The sequence below is a fragment of the Lampris incognitus genome, chromosome 7 (assembly GCF_029633865.1).
Source record: "Lampris incognitus isolate fLamInc1 chromosome 7, fLamInc1.hap2, whole genome shotgun sequence".
In the NCBI taxonomy this organism is placed as follows: Eukaryota; Metazoa; Chordata; class Actinopteri; order Lampriformes; family Lampridae; genus Lampris; species Lampris incognitus.
The window spans coordinates 62,003,977-62,027,273 of NC_079217.1; the positions used below are offsets into that span (position 1 = coordinate 62,003,977).

The following is a 23,297-nucleotide window of genomic DNA, read 5'->3' on the forward strand; positions in this document are numbered from 1 at the left end:
GGCTTTTAAAAAAAAACAAACTACGTGGCTCGCTATGGTTATGTTGTATTTTTCTGCAAAAAAAAAATTAGATGGTACAAATGTATTTTGTGTATGTTTTATTTCATTTCATACAGTAATTCTGTCCATTCATACACCTATCAAATGAATCCACCGTCTTCTCTGTTGTTGTGATGTGCTGCGTCACATCCGGTTGTACATTCCGTCGCCAGTTGTCATCGTTATGTTGTTATGGGTCGTGCGGTGTGTGGGGCACGGGAGTTGCGATTAAAAGGAGACCCTCGCGTCCTGACTCCTTCCCCACCGGCTCGCCACAATATCGTAGTGAATTCGGGGTACAACGCAACCACAGGAAGTGCCGGGGTCGGGAGGCGAACTCGTATCGCCCGCACCGCAGGAGACGTCGCTAACCGCTAGACTAAAGGGTCAGACCCGCCGGCCAGCGGCCAGCGTGTCTTCTTATCCATGCACGTTACAATATCCATGCACGTTACATTATCCATGCACGTTACAATATCCATGCACGTTACATTATCCATGCACGTTACAATATCCATGCACGTTACATTATCCATGCACGTTACAATATCCATGCACGTTACAATATCCATGCACGTTACAGTATCCATGCACGTTACAATATCCATGCACGTTACATTATCCATGCACGTTACAGTATCCATGCACGTTACATTATCCGTGCACGTTACATTATCCGTGCACATTACAATATTTTACCTGTTATTTATCTTCCGTTGCAAGCGTAATTTGCCGGCGCCATCCGATATTACCGCGCTGCTGTCGTCCACAATAAAGACTTCCGGCTTGGCGTGTGCCGTTTACCGAATGCCACGTGAACGCAACATAAACGGCTCTTTGTGTATCACCCTGCAGGCATAGTTACCCTGCAGGCATAGTTACCCTGCAGCACAGTTACCCTGCAGGCACAGTTACCCTGCAGGCACAGTTGCGGGCAAATTTTACCCTTGGGCAGCGTCTCTCTCTCTCTCTCTCTCTCTCTCTCTCTCTCTCTCTCTCTCTCTCTCTCTCTCTCTCTCTCTCTCTCTCTCTCTCTCTCCCCCTCCCCCCCCCTCGACGCTTGGGCGATGCCCACATGATCCCGCTTTTAAATATGCGCAAACATCAAAACGAAGCCGTATAAATCCGCAGAAAACATTCCAACATGAACTGATGTGCCAGTACCGGATATGTTGACCCTCGGAGCTTAACAGCGACAGTCGGGGGTGGGCAGTCTCGTCCAGAGAGGGCCGGTGTGGGTGCAGGTTTCTGTTCCAACCAAGCAATTACGCACCTGTGTCTCCTGATCCAGTTCCTCAGCAAAGACTCTACTGGTCGATTATCAGAACAATGCTACCTTATGTGTTTGCGCACACCCATAAGGGTATAACTCTCACGGCGTTATGACGTCTTAATGTGTTTTTTTTTTTAATTATTATTACAAACAGGGGTAAGTGTACTGTAAGAGCGTGGAGAGCATAATTGTTTGGGTGGAACAAACACCTTCACCCACACCGGCCCGTTCTGGATAAGATCGCTCACCCCTGTTAAATAATTTATTCTTCCTCAGTAGTTACAGATTAAGTCATTTTATTTACAAAGACCAAACAGAAACCTTTGTCAGCAGCAGGGGTCGGAGAACAGAGGAGCATGACTCGTCACAGTAAATACAACAATCATTTCCAGATCTGTAGCTGATGTAGTGACTATTGGGAAATCTTAGACTTGTTTAACCACCGGACAATTGAAATAGTTTAACGCAAAATCGGGGGGGGGGGACTGCAAGTCGTAAGAAAGTGAGAATAATTTTCATTTTGTTCTACTGGAAAACTTTTTAGCCCTAATTAGAGCTGCTGAGTTACTCCGCAACGTGTAAAGAGCCGACCCATAAGCACAGCTGACAAAGATGAACGCTCCTAAGTATTATATCTTTTTTTATATATACACTACCGTTCAAAAGTTTGGGATCACCCAAACAATTTCGTGTTTTCCATGAAAAGTCACACTTATTCACCACCATATGTTGTGAAATGAATAGAAAATAGAGTCAAGACATTGACAAGGTTAGAAATAATTATTTGTATTTGAAATAAGATTTTTTTTACATCAAACTTTGCTTTCGTCAAAGAATCCTCCATTTGCAGCAATTACAGCATTGCAGACCTTTGGCATTCTAGCTGTTAATTTGTTGAGGTAATCTGGAGAAATTGCACGCCACGCTTCCAGAAGCAGCTCCCACAAGTTGGATTGGTTGGATGGGCACTTCTTTGAGCAGATTGAGTTTCTGGAGCATCACATTTGTGGGGTCAATTAAACGCTCAAAATGGCCAGAAAAAGAGAACTTTCATCTGAAACTCGACAGTCTATTCTTGTTGTTAGAAATGAAGGCTATTCCATGCGAGAAATTGCTAAGAAATTGAAGATTTCCTACACCGGTGTGTACTACTCCCTTCAGAGGACAGCACAAACAGGCTCTAACAGGTACTATTTAATGAAGATGCCAGTTGGGGACCTGTGAGGCGTCTGTTTCTCAAACTAGAGACTCTAATGTACTTATCTTCTTGCTCAGTTGTGCAACGCGGCCTCCCACTTCTTTTTCTACTCTGGTTAGAGCCTGTTTGTGCTGTCCTCTGAAGGGAGTAGTACACACCGGTGTAGGAAATCTTCAATTTCTTAGCAATTTCTCGCATGGAATAGCCTTCATTTCTAAGAACAAGAATAGACTGTCGAGTTTCAGATGAAAGTTCTCTTTTTCTGGCCATTTTGAGCGTTTAATTGACCCCACAAATGTGATGCTCCAGAAACTCAATCTGCTCAAAGAAGTGCCCATCCAACCAATCCAACTTGTGGGAGCTGCTTCTGGAAGCGTGGGGTGCAATTTCTCCAGATTACCTCAACAAATTAACAGCTAGAATGCCAAAGGTCTGCAATGCTGTAATTGCTGCAAATGGAGGATACTTTGACGAAAGCAAAGTTTGATGTAAAAAAAATCTTATTTCAAATACAAATCATTATTTCTAACCTTGTCAATGTCTTGACTCTATTTTCTATTCATTTCACAACATATGGTGGTGAATAAGTGTGACTTTTCATGGAAAACACAAAATTGTTTGGGTGATCCCAAACTTTTGAACGGTAGTGTATATATTTTTATTGAACATTGTTCATATTCATGTACAGATTCTTGAAGAAAGTTCATTATAAAACAAACATGGCAAATATACATTCCATCCAAAAATACATAGATATATCCAAAGTGCCAAAGGGAACAGTATGTAAACATTTCTATACAGTATATCAGGAAGTAGATAGAGGTTGAATGTCACATGACAAATATACGGTAATGTATTGTGAAAATAAGGGCACAAACAATAATAAATTAAATACATGATATACACTAATTGAAAATAATAAAACATAGCCCATCATACAAGGGGGAATTAATAAGGATAGCAGTCTTCTGATTCAGTGGGGAAAATGTCTTAACACCTCATCAATCTCTAGAGCTTTTGTATCGGTAATTTAGTTTTAAATATTTCAAGTATAATCTAAATTCATTTTTAAAAAAAACAACAAATTTGGGGGACGATTTAAAGTATCTGTTTTTATGAATAAAGAATTTGGGTAAGCAGAGGGTTACGTCACAACAGAGTTCATCCTTTTTGTTTTCATACCAAATGTTACATTGTGTCTAGAAGTATCTGCCAAGACGTGTGTGGGGCCCGGCGACGGCCTGGCGGGCTTGTCCGTCCAGGGTGTCTCCCCACCTGCCTGCTGGGATAGGCTCCAGCATCCCCGCCACCCTGACAGCAGGATAAGCGGTGTGGCTAATGGATGGATGAAGAAAAAGAAAAAAGTACAAAACAGACGTGCAGCCTCTGCATTTTCAGATATACTGACATTTTAGTACACGTTCAAAAACAAAAACAAAGCGGGGCGCCCGACATCGAGATATCGCGAGGCTTCCACGAGTACGTCATCTTCAGGCGCCCGGCTTCAGCGGGACTCCGGCGGCGTATAAAATTGCCTCAACGGCGCCAGGAACGGCCGCAGTTTTCCGGCACCGTTCGCGTGGGAGAAGTCGCAGGAAACAATATCAATCAATATGATCGAGAAAGAGGACCCGATCATCAGCGAGGAGGAGGCGGCGCAGTACGACCGCCAGATCCGGCTGTGGGGCCTGGACGCGCAGAAGAGGTACGGTCAGCTAGCTAGCTAGCCAGCCCGCTAAGCGACATGGCAGCGCCTCTCTATCAGCGCACAATAGCTGTCCGTACGTCCACAGCTGTGAGTCGGCGTGTACACGCCTCCGTAATAGTGTGTTGTTCTGAAAACGCGCAAACTACATTACAGGTAATTATATTAAACAAAGAAGGTGCAAAATAAAATATAATATGAGCGTATCTCCCCTTCGCTGGTGCTCGGTCTCGGCAACAAACCACCCCTTTTTCCGCCTACCGGGAGAAGGCAAAGTAGGGGGACCCCTGCATGTCTCCCCCTTATCCGATGCCCGGACAAGGCCTTTACACACACCGGGGGGGGGGGGTACTGGCGTCCCAATTTCGCGTGAAAACTATCCATACCGGCGGCCATAGGGATGTGCGACCGAACCCCAGCTTTCGCGAGGGGGACTCAGCGTGGGGACCCCCCTCTTCCCTTCGGGGTCGCTGGGGGATCCCTGTAATGTCCGTAGACGCCTTGTCTTACTGACATAAGAATAATTCAAGAACGAGCTAACTTCGTAGGTTCTTAACTGTATAGCTTTTACTAGCGTTCATCCGACATACAACCTTCATAACATGCCCGTCTCACTTCCTGTATACGTCACACGCACTGCACGTACACCCGTGAGTAGGTCAAGTTAAACACGTGACCTTTCATTCATTACATCTCCCCCTCTAAGATGATTTTCTAACCTGTATATCACCCCCCTTTTCTCACAAAAAATAAAAAATCCCCCACAGTACACAAGTCCATACGCCTCACAAATCCAGCCGGATTGCAGGCTTGCTCACCCTGCCAGAGCGAGTAACATATGGTGTGGAAGTTGGCATTTCTGCTGCTCGGGACTCATCCGTGTTTCCACTCTCCCCTGGAGTGACATGGTCAGGATCCCTGCTGACAAAGGTGAGTGTTTTAGGTGTGGCCAACAGGTGGCGCCTGTTCCTTCTGTAATGTTCACCTTGAGCTGTCTCCACTATGTAGGATCTGGGAGTGGAGCTCTGACTGTGAACAACTGCTGGCATTGTCCATGTTTTCTGTCCATCAGGTTTGGTGAGTACTGCGTCACCCAAGTTCAGTGGGCGCAGTGTCCGCACGCCGTTCCTGCGGTTGTAGTAGAAAGCCTGCCTCGATTTGGCTGCGGCGTCAGCGGTTTTGATCAGTTCCTCTTTAGGCCAGGCCGGTTTCAGGTTATGCTGCAATGTGGGTAAGGTGGTTCTGAGTCTCCTACCCATGAGCAATTCCGCTGGACTGGCTCCAGTGGAAGAAGAGGGTGTAGCTCTGTATGTCAACAGGGCGAGGAGAGGGTCTTCCTGCCTTAATATGCTTTTGGCTATCTGAACAGCCCTCTCTGCCTGTCCATTACTCTGGGGGTAGTGTGGGCTTGAAGTCACCTGGATGAAATCATAATCCTCACTGAACCTCCTCATCTCTTCTGAAACTAGCTGTGGCCCATTATCGCTAACTACAATTTCAGGGATACCAAAACGTGCAAATGTAGCCTTCAGCCTAGCTACAACCTGACTGCTAGTAGTTGTTGGTAGATTTAGGATCTCCAAAAACCTGGAATAATAGTCAGACACTATCAAGTAGTTTTGCTTTTTGTACTCACACAGGTCTATGCCAACTTTCTGCCATGGTCTGGATGGGAGCTCACTTGACATTAAAGGCTCTTTTCTCTGTGTGTTCTTGTGTTCTCTGCAGAATTGACATTGCTGTATCTTTGTTGTAATGTGCTCTGTCATTTTGGGCCACCACACTGACTGGCTAGCTCTCTCTCTGCACTTAGCTATCCCCTGGTGCCCGTCGTGTATTCTGTCTAAGATCACCTCCCTCATCTCTGTGGGAATGACGATACGACTGCCTCTGATGACTAAACCATCTACCGCAGATAACTCCCCTCTCACCTGATAAAAGTCTCTGACTGTCTCCGGCACTTTATCGACATACTCAGGCCAGCCGTGTCTGATGAAGCCCAACACTGTCTGGAGCTGCAGATCCCCATCCGTGCTCTGTTTTATCTCCTGCATCCTTTGAGGTGTGGCAGGCACCTGGCACACGATGGCATCAATGTGCGCTGCAACATCATCATGAGAAGCACCATCTCCGTAGCGCTGCTCTGGGCCTCTGGAGAGTGCATCAGCCACAGCTAAAGTTTTGCCTGGTGCGTATTCAGCCACTGCATTGAAACACATCAGCCTCATTAACAGTCTCTGGCACCTAATGGGCACATTATCCAAGTCTTTGCTGTTCATGAGAGGCACTAGTGGTTTATGATCGGTGACAAGTCTGAAATTGTCAAGCCCAAACAAGTACTTCTCGAACCTTTCACATGCCCAGACGCTGGCTAAGCACTCTTTCTCGATCTGTGCGTACCTTGTCTCTGCGTCACTCAGCCGTCGGGAGCAGTAGGCCACGGGCTTCCAGTGTTCCCCGTGCTGCTGGAGCAGAACGCCTCCCAGCCCGTAGCTGCTGGCATCTGCTGACACCACCGTAGCCTTAGTGACGTCATAAAAGGTGAGTACCGGGGCGGTGGCGAGTGCTGCTTTAAGGTCTTGGAATGCTGTGTTCTGTGCAGGTCCCCACAGCCACTCTGTCGTTGCTTTAAGCAGTCCATAAAGCGGCTGACCTACAGTGGACAGCTCTGGGACGTATTTTGCCAAATAGTTCACCATCCCGAGGAACCTCTTGAGTTCCGTCACGTTCTGGGGCTGAGGAAAGTTCTCTATTCCGGCCACTTTGTCCGGGTCAGGTCTGATGCTTGAAACTGTCCTATGCAGCTGATGTTTCCACCTGGGCTTATGAAGCATGTGTCAGGAGGTCCCAGTTTTATGTTTGGCTTCAGCTTTTTAAATGTCCCTTGGTTGATAACAGTAGCGTCAGCCCCCGTGTCAATTTTAAAGGTTATTGGTACATCACTTATTGTTAAACTAACAGTCCAATCTTCCTGACTGCTCTCTTTGCCAACTTCTCCCAGAAAGTACAGCTGTTTAACCTCTTCAGTGACTTCTCTCACCGCTTTAGAGTGACATACACGCTCCCAATGTCCCTTTTTATGACACTTGTTGCACTTACTGTTCGTTGCCGGACACTTCCGCTCATCGGTGTGCTGCGTCTTGCCGCACCTCCCGCATTCATCTACTTTGTTGGTTGCCGGACTGCCGCCACCATGACGCTGTCCGCCCTTTTTGTTTTGGCGTCCGTCCCGCCGTCGGACAACATTGACGTTAGCCAGCTGGGCCTCTGGTTGGTTAACTTGGAGGCTGAGCTGCTTTGTTATTGCCTCCGCCTGGCGCACTTGTTCAATGACTTTTACCAGAGTAAGGTCCGCTGTGAGCTGGAACTGACGGGAGAGCACCTTATCTTTTATGCCCACTACCAGACGATCTCTGATATGTTCATCCCTCTTGTCCCCAAACTCACAGTGTTCAGACAGCTCATACAATGCCCGGATGTACATCTCCGCTGTCTCTCCTGGCTGCTGGCTACGTTGATAGAAGCACGCCCTCTCATGTATGATGTTACGGCGGGGAATAAAGTAGCCGTCGAACCTTTTCAGTACGATATCATAGTCCACTTTATCACCCTCCGCCGCGAAGTCAAACGAGCTGAATATCTTTTCAGCCTCGCTGCCCATTGCATAAATCAGCGAACTCACTTGAATCTCCCCGTCGTCTTTATCCAGCTTTGTCGCGAGCCTGAAGCGCGAAAACCGTTGTTTCCACTCTGGCCATTCGACGGGGCAGTCAAACTTGAATTCACTCGGCGGATTAAACTTCGGCATGACCGCTCGTGTTCCGATACACAGACTATTCTGACACCATGTAATGTCCGTAGACGCCTTGTCTTACTGACATAAGAATAATTCAAGAACGAGCCGACTTCGTAGGTTCTTAACTGTGTAGCTTTTACTAGCGTTCATCCGACATACAACCTTCATAACATGCACTTCTAACTTCCTGTATACGTCACACGCACTGCACGTACATCCGTGAGTAGGTCAAGTTAAACACGTGACCTTTCATTCATTACAATCCCCGCCAGTTGCCGGTGTCCTGACGATTTATGCTGCCTCGTGGGAAATATATCCCATAAAGGTATAACTCTCACGGCATCATGACATCTTCATTTGTTTTGTTTATATATATATATATATATTACAAGCGGGGGTAAGTGTACTGTAAGAGTACGGAGAGCATATTTTCATACTCTTTTATAGCATCTTTGTTTAAGATTTCAGGGGTAGTGTATTGTGATAGACCAGTATCCCCTATCAGATAATGCTCCCACTACAGAATCCTTTTATATTACACCACCACTACACGGGGTGGCATGGCTCAGGAGATAGTGGGGGTCGTCTAGTAATTAGAAGGTCGCTGGTTTGATCCCTGGCTCCTCGAGAGAGAGCGTGTTGACGTGTCCTTGAGCAAGGCACTGACCCCCTAACTGCTCCTGATGAGCAGGTTGGCGCCTTGCGTGGCAGCCTCCACCATCAGTGTATGAATGGGTGAATGAGGCACGCGTTGTAAAGCGCTTTGAGCGGTACATATGATAAAACTTTATTTGAAGGGGTGTGCATAAGACTGACATAACACCATCATAACCATGGCATGGACTTTTATGAATGTTTATGACTTGTCGTTAGGTGTCGTTCGGTCAATTGTAATTTTTAATGCAAAGTTAACGTTGTTTGAGACGTCTGTTTTCGAGCTACAGACACGCGAAATGGGTCAAATCAAGTGGCTCGGTATAGGGCTATCAATGAATATTCCAAATTTTATATATATATCTCCGAATTGTAAAAAAAGTGGACATTCGAGTGTAAAAATTGATATTTGTTTGTGGACAAACAAAGCAGCACTACTGCAGCTGGGCCTCGGCCACTGCACTGGATACGCTGCATGACGGACAGGAGTCAGGGTTTTGAGCAGCGTACCATAAACTTCAACAGAGCAGGTACCACAAACTATGACTTGATGGTCCTTTGAGGGATCCTGCTGATGTCAACCACAAGGCACGACCCAGACAGCAAAATGAAACTGGGCCAGATCCAGGCCGGATGGATCACAGCAACTGGCGCGGATCCGCAAAACGGAGCCGCCCCCAGTGTCTTTTTGCACAACGGGCCAATACCGGTGCGGAGCCGGCTTACGGATCTGTACCGGCTTCGGGCCGTACCTGACCCAGCTCATTTTAGATCCACAAGGCCTTAAAATGGGTTCCGACTTTAGGAGGCCACACTCTGGCCGGAGGCGCGAGGCGGTCTAAGAGCGGATGTGATTGCTATAATGATCTGCTGGAATTGGCGCAGAGGCGGGGGGGGGGACGGTCTATGGGTGGATGTCATTCCTATGCGGATCTGCAGGACTTTGGGCGGATCCGGCCCAGTGTCAGGTGCGTTGCTGGTTACATCAACCCCTGAATTTGTGAACCTGTAATTTACATTTGATTCTCTTTCTTGTCCACACTAACAATCACAAGCTCCCCATTCAATCTTGTGGTCAGTGATGGCTGTACAATTTGTTATGAGCTGTTACCCCGAGTTTTGAAAAAGTAAATGCGTGAGACTTGTTTTACATGCACAAGTCTTGTGTTTGCAAAAAAAAAACGAAAAAACTATTTTCCTCCTAACTGTCAACTCATGTGGAATCAGAACTGGACCGTCAAATGATGAGAATTTTGGTTGGGGGGGAAAATGGATATTACCTTTGCACAAAGTGTATACAATACAGTTGGTTTTATCTTGCTACCTGTGTTTTAGCAGCATGGTGTACAGTCACTTAACATTATGTGCTTGTTTTGGTTCCAGGCTGAGAGGGTCCCGTGTGCTCCTAGTGGGTTTAGGTGGCCTTGGGGCAGAAGTTGCTAAAAACCTGATTCTGGCTGGCGTCAAAGGAGTTACCCTGCTAGATCATGAACAGGTACACACACATGCACATACAAAACACTAACGGAATGAACCTTTCAGAATGCCACAGTTAATTCACTATGAACCATACATGGGTAGATGTATAACTTAATCTTGAGACGGTACTCTGTCAGTAATATTTTAACCAGTCTGTCAAGTCCCCTCCATCAGTTAAGAAGTGAATTTTGTATATACGTAGTATAACGCCTGGAAAGTGATTGAAAGGGAGAAACAATGACATTTAAAAATGGAATGGCGGCACGGTGGCGCTGTGGTTAGTGCCATCATCTCACAGCAAGAAGGTCCTGGGTTCGAGCCCCGGAGTAGTCCAACCTTGGGGTTCATTTCGGGTAGTCCTCTGTGTGGAGTTTGCATGTTCTCCCCGTGTCTGTGTGGGTTTCCTCCCACAGTCCAAAGACATGTATGTCAGGTGAATCGGCCGTACTAAATTGTCCATAGGTGTGTGTGTGTGTGGGTGTGGGCCCTGTGGTGGCCTGGCCAGGGTGTCTCCCTGCCTGCCGCCCGGTGACCACTGGGATAGGCTCCAGCATTCCCGCGACCCTGAGTAAGGACAAGCGGTTTGGATAATGGATGGATAGATCATATTTAAAAATGTCGGCATCCGCAAAGTAAAAATGTGATTGAAAATGTGAAAGTATAGGGGAAATACTCAGGTATTGAATAGATTCAAATGAATAAAGGAGTGACAATGAACCCAAATGAATAAAGAAACGGCTAAATATTCTTAAAATACTCCAAAGGAGGAAATTCTTATATCCTTTTAGCTAATGCAGCAGTTCAGATTTTGCAAGTAATCTAGTTAAAATATTCCCAGATATTTCTTTATTTTTTGAAGGTTGTGTTTATCTTGTATTTGGGCTTTAGATGAAGAAACCCCCACAAATCAAATTCGTTATTTGTGCAAACTTGTAGATTTGGTGAAGAAAATAAACTGTAGGTTTAAAAAAAGTAAATTTTGACACTAGTTTATGCGACACTAGTGTAGACTCCTAAAGGGTGGGTTCACAATGAATAAATTAAGAGTTTCTTTCCAAAATGAGGTGTCCACCATTTCAAAAAAACAACAATAAGTACTCTGAAAATATTGACTAGCAAAGTGAAAGAAGTAGTGGTGCTTTTTAAGAATAGTAGGGCGCTGAAGCCCTTATTTGACAAAATGGCATCACAAATTACACTGGATTTTACTGATAAAAGATTTGAACATCAGTGCAGTACCAGATTTGACCACCAGATGCTCTACTCAGTCGTGGCCTAGTAACGTCTTATATCAAGCTTTCAACGTTCTTAGTTTTGGTGAACTTGCAACAACAACATAGTTGTAATTTTAGGCTTCATCTTTTGGTGTTTTTTGGTTGCAATTACTGATTAGCTCGTCACCCCTGCCAGGGTTGAGGGTTCCATTCCCACTGAGAGACAGGTAGGAAACCAGGGGAGCAGGTGCATGGCACACTGAGAACATCTTAAAGGTTTGATCTGTAGTGTTTCTGCTCTCCTAAACCATAATATAACTAGTAAAGAGGAGCAAGAGTTGCTAAATGGTACAGATTGAAAGGAAGTAATCAAGCCTCCTGGCCCCAGTCCGTTGCAGAGTTCAGCTTTCTAACACACAGGAACCGTGCCAACTTGTTTTTACTGTTGTTTGATGCCCCGTCCCCCAAAAGACTTGGTTCTCATTCACATTTCACAGCAAACAGTGTCTAATGAGGCTCTTCAAAAATGTCAGGTGTTAAAAGTGTTGCTGTGATTTTACTACTTACCTATTTGAAAAAAAATTTTTGTTTAGTTTGCTTTGACTCGTTATTCACATAGCTGAACGATAGAGGTCAAGATTCAAGAACAACTACACACAGCATTTACAACAACGCACTACATCTCCGTCTCCATCTTTGCCCCTCATTCAATTCCCAGGTGACGGTGAACTCGTGTCGAGCTCAGTTCCTGGTCCCAGTGACCGCTCAGGGCAAGAACCGGGCCCAGGCCTCTCTGGAGCGTGCACAGTACCTCAATCCTATGGTGGAGGTTCGTGCTTATACCGACCGCGTCGAGGACAAACCGGACGATTTCTTCATGCAATTCAATGCGGTGAGTCAAAGTTCAACTTTTTTCTGAAACCCAGCTGTTTGGTGCCCCGGGTGAAACCCCCCGAGGCACCAAACAGCCGGGTTTGATTTCAATCCTGGCTGTTTGGTGTGAATACTGATTTCAGATTATCTGGCCCCCAGATGATCTGAAATCAGTATTAACATTTGTGGAAACATGGGTGACCATTCAATTACCTACGAACAGGTGGACCTCGGTTTAGGTCCTTGAAACGACAAATCCCTGCTTAGGGTGCTGTTCTGGCAACCAGCATCAATTTGGTACTGACTTCTGATTGGTCAAAACTAAAATGCCAGTAAGCTCCTGGACAAATGATGCCACTATCAACATTTTACTCTCTCTTCTCTAACTCACTCTGCATCATTCCCACATACGTAGCTGCATGTGTGATTTCCTTGCACAACCAGGTCCCTTCAGATGACATTGCACTGAAGCAGTGCATGACTATTTGAGCAGAGCTTCTCCTGAGCAGAGCTTCTCCTGTTCACCCCGCCCCCACCATGCAGCCCCGTGAAGCGGATGAATGACTTACGCATGAAACTGATGCATGAGTTATGATAGATTGGGAAAATAACTAATGGGGTAGTCCAACCTTGGGGGTCGTCCTCTGTGACTCGGCCGTACTAAATTGTCCCTAATTATGAATGTGTCGGCACTGTGATGGTCTGGCGGCCTGTCCAGGGTGTCTCCCTGCCTGCCGCCCAGTGACTGCTGGGATAGGCTCCAGCATCCCCGCGACCCTGGGTAAGGATTAGCGGTTTGGATAATGAATATATGAATGAACCTAAGATTTCTACACTTGCTAACGAGAAGTTCAAGGACTGTAGTTCTTTGGTGATCGCTTTTTTTCAAGTTTATTATATTTTACTGCTGAATAAGCGGCAAGCCACACTCCCACACAGTGCTAACAGATGAACCATTTTATTTGAATTTATCAAAAAGCTACATTATTAAACATTTGCGCACTAAAATAATGAAAACACTGCTTATTCCTTTTGTGTCTTTTTGCCATTGTTAGTATGACTCTCTACTTCGTATTGCACTATAATTAGAGAATTACCTCATAACCTAACAATGTAAGACGTTAACCTTTCACTAGGGGCTACAAGTACTTTAAGACCATTTTCAATAAAACAAAGTTCCCTTTATTAAGGGCAGTCGAGCGTTTAAACAACTATTTAAATATATATAAATATCGTTGTTGTTTTTTTTCCAGGAAACCATCAGTGGTGTTGATGAAAGTGCTCAGCAAATGAGTGGAATATTAAGATAGATGTTGGAAAAAAAACTTTAATACATAGCAGAACAAGCTTGTTTTGTGCATCACGCACTCATCAGCTCAGCCGCCAATGTGGTTAAACAACAAAGAAAAAACACACAGCCAATAGTCAAGTCAATTTTATTTTGTACAGCCCAGTATCACAAATTACAAAACAAATGCTGACAGAATACACAAACAAAACAAAATAGGGGGGGGGTCTACAAAAGGGACATATACAAGTATATAAGCAAAAATCATTTCTACATCACCGGGCAAACAAGCAAAAGGCTTAAACCATGGGGACACAAATCAAAACAACAATAAATGAGATATATCCCCATAAATCTTTCTCGCCATTTTGTTAGAATACATCCTTTTAAGAGATGAGAAAAATAATTTGAAATCCTTTATGAACCAAACTGAAAAGGGCTTACTATTTCTCCGTTTACTACAATGAATAGGATATTTACCCATAAGAATAACGATATTAATCATATCAGAAATAGATGAGTTTAGGTTTTCCATGTAGAACAAAATATGAGAAATGTCGTTTATATTAAGTGATATCCAATTTTTAAAATCGACCCAAAATCTTTTCAACACGGGGCAATAGAAGAACGTGTGCTCTAAAGTTTCGTCTGTTACATCACAAAATGTACAGGGGTCCACTTCAAATTCAAACCTTTTCTTAAGAAAGTCTGCAACCGGGTTGACCTTATGAATTATTTTCAAGTGAGTTTCCTTTACCTTTGGGGAAATGGGCCATTTGATAAATTTTAGGATGTGTTTTCACCATAATAGACAAGGTCTCCATGTTAGCACCATGTACATAGGGCTCTCTATTATAATCATGAAACACTTTGGATTTCAGAACAGCACTGATCACCTTATTATCACGTGTGTTATCACATAAAGTACAATCGTTAATCACTACATTTGGCAATACCGATTTAACGTGAGTATATTAAGGTGTTTTGGATTAACTGAATCAGTGGTAAAGCAATCGCTTTGCAAATCCTACTGTACTCCCTGTGAGGAGAATTTAAATTGTATTTATTTAAAAAGGCCATATAGTCCAAAAGATTACTGTTGCAATTCAATAGATCAGTTACGAACAAAATCCCTTCATCGTACCAGTTACTCTTAAATATTGATTTCCTATTTGCTGTAATCCGTAATCACTATTGTTCCATAAAGTTGAACCATGAGGGGAGAAATTATGGCTAAATATAATTTTCCAAGACTGAAGAATTTGTCAGTGGAAATTTGACAACTTGATAGGAATCTTGCCTTCCTCAAAATCACATTTTAAAACAAAATCAAGCCCACCAATTTGTTTAAACGAGGACCTTGGTATGTGAAACCACACAGAAGTTGGCTGTGTCGAGTATGCTTTTAGCCATTTAATCTTAAGAGTTCCAACCATTGATTCAAATACTAAAGCTTTAATACCACCCTTATCATACTCTTTAGCTAGCTATGATCTTTTTACATCATGGGTTTTATTTTTCCGTATGAATTGGAATATAACCGAGTTGGCTGTCTTAATATTATTGGAAGAAACGTATAGGGAGTGGCATGGATAAATTAATTTGGAGATACCTTCTGCTTTAGATAAGATGACTCTACCAAACATAGTAAGATCTCTGGTTAGCCCAGTGACTGAGAGATTTCTTCATATAGGTCATGTGATTAGAAATATTAATGTCTTCTCTTCTAATGACATTTTTAGAAATTGTTTTCCTAGATATTTAGCTTCAGGCTCAACTCTAATTGAAGCAATTTGAGAATCTGCGCATGAATGAATGGGAAGTAATTCACGTTTTTTAATATTAAGGGATAATCCTGATGCCTTAGAGAATAAGGACATTGTGTTAAGGGCTTTCTTTACAATAGAATCGTTTCTTAAGAAAATTGATGTGTCATCTGCGAATTGACTAATTCTAAATTCCTTGTCAAAAATAGTAATACCTTCAATTTCGGCATTGTTATTAATAAGAATTGTTAGTAATTGAGTGGTCAAAATAAATAATTTTGGCAATATTGGGCACCCTTGATGAATACCTTGAATCTAGGGGTCATTCCAGGGTTCAGAGATACAGAACTATATATGTCAGTGTAAAACATCTCAATTACATTGCAAAAATGTTCTCCAAAACCCAGAAAGTGTAGTGCTTCCAGTGAAAGGGAATGTTCCATGGTGTCAAACGCCTTGTAAAAATCAAGAAATAACACAAAACTATCTGTATCAATTAAGTCTTGATAATCAAGCATATCAAGTTGGAGCCTGGAATGGTTATGTATACTTCTACCTTTTATAAAGGCTGATTGACATTCATCGACTATTGGTGTTAAGCCCTCATTTATTGATTATCATAAACATCTGCCGGTAGTTTGTAATCATTACCAATAAGGTTGTCGGTCTCCAGTTGTCTCATGAAATCTTTGTTGGGCTTTGGGATTAGGGTGATGATACCTTGCTTCATAGTGGGAGAACGGTTTTGCTGAAATACATTCTAAAAAGGCATTATAGAGCAGTTCTCTTATATCCCTCCAAAAAAAGTGTAGAACTCCATGGATAAACTGTCAAGTCCTGGTGACTTCCCAGAATTGCTGTATCCAACTCTTCAATCTTAAGCTTATCCTCCATATGTTATTTAAATTCATCATCCATCATTTTATTAAATTCTCTAATTTTTTCAAAAAACAACAGACAATTTTCCTTGGAAAAGTTGGATTTGTACAGGTTACTATAGAACGCTGTTATTTCCTCATTTACTTGGTCTTGGTTTTCAACAGTAGCACCATTTATAAGCAACTTTTGAATTTTCCTTACGGGTTGTCGTTGTTTTTCCAGACTGAAGAAATATGACGAATTTTTTTCCCCTTCTTCAATCCATCGAGCTCTTGAACGAATAAATGCCCCCTTTGCTTTTTCCAAATATATATTATCCAAATGGGATTGGAGATTGCTTAATTTAGCTTGTTCTTCCAATGATAATTCAGTTTTATAACAACTGTCAGTGTCTCTCGCTGTTTCTGCTTTTTAAGTTTAGAAGAGCATTTACTTATTTTAATCGCAAGCTGTCTAACTTTAAATGTGAACCACTCCCATTTACTCAAGGGGGACATTTCCAGTTCAGCAGTTTCTTTAACCAGTTGTTTGGCTTCTGTGCAAAAATCTACATTTTCCAAAAGGTTATTATCGAATTTCCAGATAGAGCTAAGGTTGGACTCATTCCTACACAACAAAAAGGACGAGATTACACAGTGATCGGTTAGAGGTGAAGCAGAGATTTCACACTTGGAGACTTCATTGACTAAAGTATTTGAGCTCAGCCAATAATCTATCCTTGAACACTGGCCATTATTAGATGCATTAAACCAGGTATATTGCATAGTAGTGGGATTTTTCATTCCCTAATAATCAGTCAAACTTGCTTTTGTGACCAGTTCAACTATGATTTCATCATAATTATGATACTGGCCCCTTGATGGAAGACGGTCAAACCAGAGATCAGGAACCACATTAAAGTCTCCTCCCATTATGATTTTATCAGTTGTGTAAGGCACTTTCCAGTCCTCCAACAACTTACTCAGGGGTGCAAATAAATTCTTGTTCTGGGTTTTTCTGTTGTACCCATATACACATAACAAAATATAGTCATGGCCCAAAGAGGACACTGTTGCATAACCTCACACGAACAGGAACAACTTTTGGGTCTGTGGAAACATAAAATCCAGGTGAAAATCGGTTTAAAAATCTGGGTATTTTTCGGTGAAAATCGGTAAAAACCCAAAATGAGCCTTGAATATAGTTTACCTCATTAATTTCCAACACCAGCATTAGCCAATGACCATCCATATCACTTCTGTGGTTAATTACACTTCCAGGGAACCTGTTTAACAATATCATCACGCCCGCCGAATGTGATGTCCCATGACTAAGGAAAACAGAGTCTCCCCATTGCTGTTTCCATAATTTTGTGTCTGTTTCAACTGAATGAGTTTCTTGCAAGAACACACACAATTTGTCCTTTGCTCTTCACAAAAAAGAAAAGTTGCCTTACGCTTCACATTATTTTTCGACCCCCTAGTATTTAACGATATAAAAGAAAGCAGGAATGAGTGATTTAGTCTTTATCAGACATGTTTAGTGCAACAACCTTAAATTCAATTTGAACAAAGCGAACAAACATTTATTCAGGGTCTACTCGTCGGTCGTCAATCAGTGCGTAACCTTCCTTCTGGAAAGCTCTCTTTCCCTTTCTCCTAGCGTCCTGAACCAACGGCCGCAGTTTGGTACAAGCCTCCCGATCTTCTTTGGAGAAATCTTTGAAGCGTATGTGCATCTCGCTGCAAACTCTCGCGTCTCTCGATCTCTTCCAGGCGTCATCCCGCACAGTTCTCATCCCGAACTGGACCGTAATTGGCCTCGGCGTGTTGTTAGAGGTAGCAGCGCAGCCCTTTGTTCCCAGGCGGTGAACAGTATCCACCGTCTCGTACAACTCTTGTGAGAATCCCAATGACAATTTCTCTTGTGTCTTGTCCATCTTTCTCTGGTAAACCAATCGGCCTCAAATTCATTCGTCTTGTGTAGCGAGCTTGTTCCACACATGAATTCCTTGGCGTCTTGTTTTCTTTCGCTCAATTAAATTTTGAACCGCAAATCGTTTTGAATCGAATCGTGACCCCAAGAATCTGAATCGAATCGTGAGATTTCCTGAATCGTGCACCCCTAGTAACTACTTTCCCCACTGGTTGTCATTTTTCAAATGTTTTCTATCCTCCCATTGCTTGCTTTGCACCGTAACTAGGGGTGTGACGCGGGGCGACGTAGTATTTATTGGCTGTGTGGTTTTTTTTTTCTTTGTTGTTTAACCGCATTGGCAGCTGATGACTGTATTAAAGGTTTTTTTTCCTACATCTGTCTTAATATATATCCAGCATCCCGCGACCCCAATTGGGATAGGCAGCTTGGATAATGGATGGATGGAGAGATCTATATATATATATTTGCTTTATAGACCAAATAAATTGGTTGCATGTCTTTCAAATTTTGTGTGTTACACTGTTTTTTTGGAGATGTATATCCAAAGTGACTGACAGTAGATTCAGCAATTAGCAGATAAATTCAAGTGTTACTAACTGGCATCATGGAGTGCTACACAGTAACCATATTGTAGTAGTAGTAGTACATTTGTTACATGGAAATCATGTCAGAGAGTACATGTCATGTCAGTTGGTATTGGTGAAAGTGCTGCCTGGGTCATCAGGGGGTGGTGAACTGGAGAATCAATACGCAAAGTAGATTTACACTTACACACATGAGTATAACAAGCAAATTATCTTCATATGAGCATCGAATTTAAAGTGCAGTTAGCAGTCGTAAGACACCATTAATAATGGCGTCTAAGTCATTTGGACTTTAATCGTGTTCTGTTGATCGTAAGTCCTAATCTTCTTGTGTCTGGCATATGTGCCCTTTATTATTATGTTGCTGTTGGTTCGATGGGAAGAGCGGTGGGAGATTCCATTGAGCTTAGCAGGCATAACACAGCGCTCATCCTTTCTGGCACGTCCACGCTGCTGAACTATTCGTTAACCGTGTGCAATGACCCCGTTGTTGAAGCGTGTCCGCCAAATGGAATAAATTAATATTAGAAGTGCACAAGAGAAATTTTGGGAGAGCAAAACTGAGGGAACGGTGTGTTCCCTGACTCGAGCGTTCTTTTTTTAAGTGACGAAAAACAAAAACAGTAATTTTCCTCGCCTGTGGCGTTTTGCTCTCAAACCCGCGCCAGACAACCAGACGGGCGTCGAGCCCTGTGCCGTTAATCACAAAGACCGGCGCGTATTTGAAAACCGGTAGAAGCACAATGAAGAGACGTGTGTATCTGTTTTTTTTTTTGTCTGGGCTGTGTACTGGCAGTACCCATCCCTCGGGGGGTGTTATGGAGGGGTCGGGGAGGGGGGGGAGGGCTAATGGGATAGGAGTGGGTAAGGTAGAGGACGGGATGTTAGTAGGATAGATAGGAGAGGGAGGCGTTTCGGGCAGCGCCGGAGAAGACGGGGATGGTACTACTTGAAAGCTGGATATGGGAAACGGAGAGCGAGGCAGGGGGTCTTGCTCGCTCTGTTGTAGACAGACCCCTTGTAGATCCCTTTTATCTCTCTCCACGGCTGGATCTGCGTGCGGCTCAGCGGGACGTGGAAGACGATAAAAGAGGACTGGCTGGAGGATGGCGGAGGGTTTTTTTTTTCCATATCGGCAGCCTAATTGCTGTTGGCTGAATAAAGTAAAAACACAAGCGGCCCGTCTGGGTACTTGTCGTTGTGGCTGACGTTAGCGCCGTCTCGCTGGCAGTGCTGCCAGTATCGCATTGATGCCTTTGTTTGATAGCTGATTTTGCTTGCATCATAAACTGCGAACAGAAAGTCTTTGGTACTCAAGGAAGCATATATAGACCATACCGGCATGTAGTTGTGTATGTACTCTTGTTGGGTTACTCTTGTTTAATTGTGTTTGATTGCATCTTACTCGGGCGGCAACGATGACACAGTGGTTTGCGCGGTTGCCTTAGCAAGAAGGTCCTGGGTTTGAGCCCTGGGGTTGTCCAACCTTGATTTTTTTATATATATATATATATATATACTTTAATGATCCCCGTGGGGAAATTACACTCTGCATATAACCCATCCTGGCTGTGAAGCTAGGAGCAGTGGGCAGCTGCCGTGCAGCGCCCGGGGACCAACTCCAGTTTGTCTTGCCATGTCTCAGTCAGGGGCACAGACGGGACCATTAACCCTAAAATGCATGTCTTTTTGATGGTAGGGGATACCGAAGCACCCAGAGAAAACCCACCGCAGACACTTGGAGGTCGTCCCGGGTCGTCCTCTGTGTGGAGTTTGCATGTTCTCCCCGTGTCTGCGTGGGTTTCCTCCGGGGGCGCCGGTTTCCTCCTACAGTCCAAAGACATGTAGGTCAGGTGACTCGGCCGTACTAAATTGTCCCGAGGTGTGAATGTGTGTGTGTCTGGGCCCTATGATGGCCTGACAGCCTGTCCAGGGTGTCTCCCCACCTGCCGCCCAGTGACTGCTGGGATAGGCTCCAGCATCCCTGCGACCCTGGGAGCAGGATAAGCGGTTTGGATAATGGGTGGATGGATGCATCTTACTCCTGCTGTGTTACTCAATGCAGTATTCTCAGTGTGAACACTTCAGTGTGAACGCTGCATGTCAGGTAAGCATACTTATAGATGGAATTTATACTACTTCTCTAGATTGTAATTTATTCATGGTTACCTTGACTATGCATTATGGATGTTGTTCTTTTTTCTTTTGAAAACTTGGTACAAACAGGGACAGGATTGATTTCAGCACTGTATACCTTTCTTTCCTCCTCATATATATAGACGGGATCCGTTGACATCTAGTACTTGTATAATTTCAGCCTGTACACACTGATACATAAAACTTATTTACAGAGAACACCATTTGCATGTTATTTAGACCTTGTGTTATGTATAAGTGTGGAAGTGATTCCTCAAGTCAGCTTCCTAGTATTTGAAACTTTCTTGGCCAGTAAAAGCAGTGTTTCCCCTGCAGAATTATGAGTGCCACTGCTAAAATTTCACACGGTAATTAATATCAACGGGCCGCTAATGATTTTCACTCGCACACTGTGCGAGTACGATAACACCTTACGTTATCGGCGGCATGGCGGCGCAGTGGTTAGTGCTGTCGCCCACAGCAAGAAGGTCCTGGGTTCAAACCCCGGGATTGTCCAACCTTGGGGTCATCCCAGGTCATCCTCTGTGTGGAGTTTGCATGTTCTCCCCGTGTCTGCGGTGGGTTTTCTCCGGGTGCTCCGGTTTCCCCCACCATCAAAAAGACATGCATGTTAAAGTTAATACTCCTTTCTGTGCCCCTGACCGAGGCATGGCAAGATGAACTGGAGTTGGTCCCCAGGCGCTGCATGGCGGCTGCCCACTGCTCCTAACTACACAGCTAGGATGAATTAAATGCAGAGCATAATTGCCCTATGGGAATCATTAAAGTATATCAAAATCAAATCGTGAAATTATTTTGAGTCATTGACTAGTACGTCAAATCCCTTAATCCTCCCTCTCGTCATTCTTCATAAGACATCTACATGAAAGGTGAGTGGCCTCTCGCTTCCTGGTATAGTGATCGCCACGGGTCCATCAGGACCTTAGCATATGGTCGCTCCTACGTAAATGTGTCCACAGCAGCACCTTCTCGTTACCTCCTGTTGTTACAAAGTCTGCTGCAGGGGCAACCGGGTTCCCGGCGGTAATACCGGGTGGGTCGATTGGACTCGTTAGCCTTGGTTGGTAGCCAAACTAGGAGGAGGACAACTCTGATTTCAAACCTGGGTAGATGAAGCTCGTCAGCCTTGTTGGGCAGTTCATCTAGAAGGAAAACTCGAACTTCATCTACCCGGGTTTGAAATTAGTTAGCCTTGGTTGGCAGCCAATCTAGGAGAAGGACAACTCTGATTTCAAACCCGGGTAGATGAAGTTCGTAAGCCTCGGTTGGCAGCCAATCTAGGAGAGAGACAACTCTGATTTCAAACCCGGGTAGATGAAGTTCGTTAGCCTTGGTTGGCAGCCAATCTAGGAGAAGGACAACTCTGATTTCAAACCCGGGTAGATGAAGTTCGTTAGCCTCGGTTGGCAGCCAATCTAGGAGAAGGACAACTCTGATTTCAAACCCGGGTAGATGAAGCTCGTTAGCCTTGTCGGGCAGTTCATCTAGGAGAAAGAAAACTGATTTAAAACCTCCGCTGCCTCGCAGGTATACTTGTATACGGGAAAGGCTTTGGGAAGAAACCCTGAGGGAAAAATCTGCATCCGTCTCCATTGCCAGTCGTCTCGCTTAGTCTTGCCACTGGTAGTAGGTGGTCTCGGACGAGAGACTGGGGTTGATGATGCGCAACTCTTCCTCACTTTAATCATCCCGCAAGTCATCTGTCATCCATCGCAGGATGACTAGATGGTCCTCGTCGCTGCGACGGACGAATAACAGCATGAAAGGTACTGTTGTAAGTGTAGCCTAGCTAACCCAGCCACTGAGAAGGCACAAACCAGTGCATTCTTAGTGCCGGTCCCAAGCGTAGTAGAAGTAGTAGTAGTAATAAGTGTAACGTAGCTCCTTTTAAGTGATAGGGCAGTGCGTAATATGTGTGCATAGTGAGTGTGTGGTTGAACAAATGTTGGTTCGTGAGCGAGAGAGTGGCAGAAAAGTGGCTGTGAATGCGAGTGGAGCAGAGGAAAAGGTTAGCAGTAAGTTGTCAAAACTAACTAAATGATTTTTCCAAGATCTAACGGTTGTAGTTGGTCCCCCGTGGACTTGTCTTTTTTTTCTTTTCGATTTTTCCACCTTTTTCTCCCCAGTTGTATCCGGCCAATTACCCCACTCTTCCGAGCTGTCCTGGTTGCTGCACCAACCCCCTCTGCCGATCCGGGGATTGCTGCAGACTACCACATCCCTCCTCCGATACATGTGTCCCGTGTTTTTGAGTTATCCATAACTTTGTCGTTCTCTCTGCCTGTCCCCGCCATGATGAATGTGCTGTATGGGTTCACGTGGAGCGTGTGTTGAGCGATGCCATACGCAAATGCAACACATCACCTTGTACTCCACATGTTATCAGGGATGGACCAGTGACCCAATATAGGAACAAGAAAAACTCGTATCACAGTGCCTTCTCTGTGCGGCTTCCAAAGCATCACTTGCAACTTC

The 23,297-nt window shown here is 44.1% G+C and overlaps 1 protein-coding gene across 2 annotated transcripts in view; it reads left to right on the plus strand.

The window, feature by feature from the left end:
- Positions 1 to 3,852: 3,852 nt before the first annotated feature.
- Positions 3,853 to 23,297, plus strand: part of sae1 (SUMO1 activating enzyme subunit 1) — a 35,555-nt gene continuing 16,110 nt past the window's right edge. Inside the window, exons 1-3 of one of the 2 annotated variants that reach the window (XM_056283764.1) lie at positions 3,853 to 4,215; positions 10,049 to 10,160; positions 12,077 to 12,250. In XM_056283764.1, coding sequence (XP_056139739.1) covers positions 4,124 to 4,215; positions 10,049 to 10,160; positions 12,077 to 12,250 — 378 coding nt within the window. In that variant the 5' untranslated portion in view covers positions 3,853 to 4,123. The remainder of the gene's footprint in view (positions 4,216 to 10,048; positions 10,161 to 12,076; positions 12,251 to 23,297) is intronic. The other variant, XM_056283763.1, reaches the window with a different exon arrangement.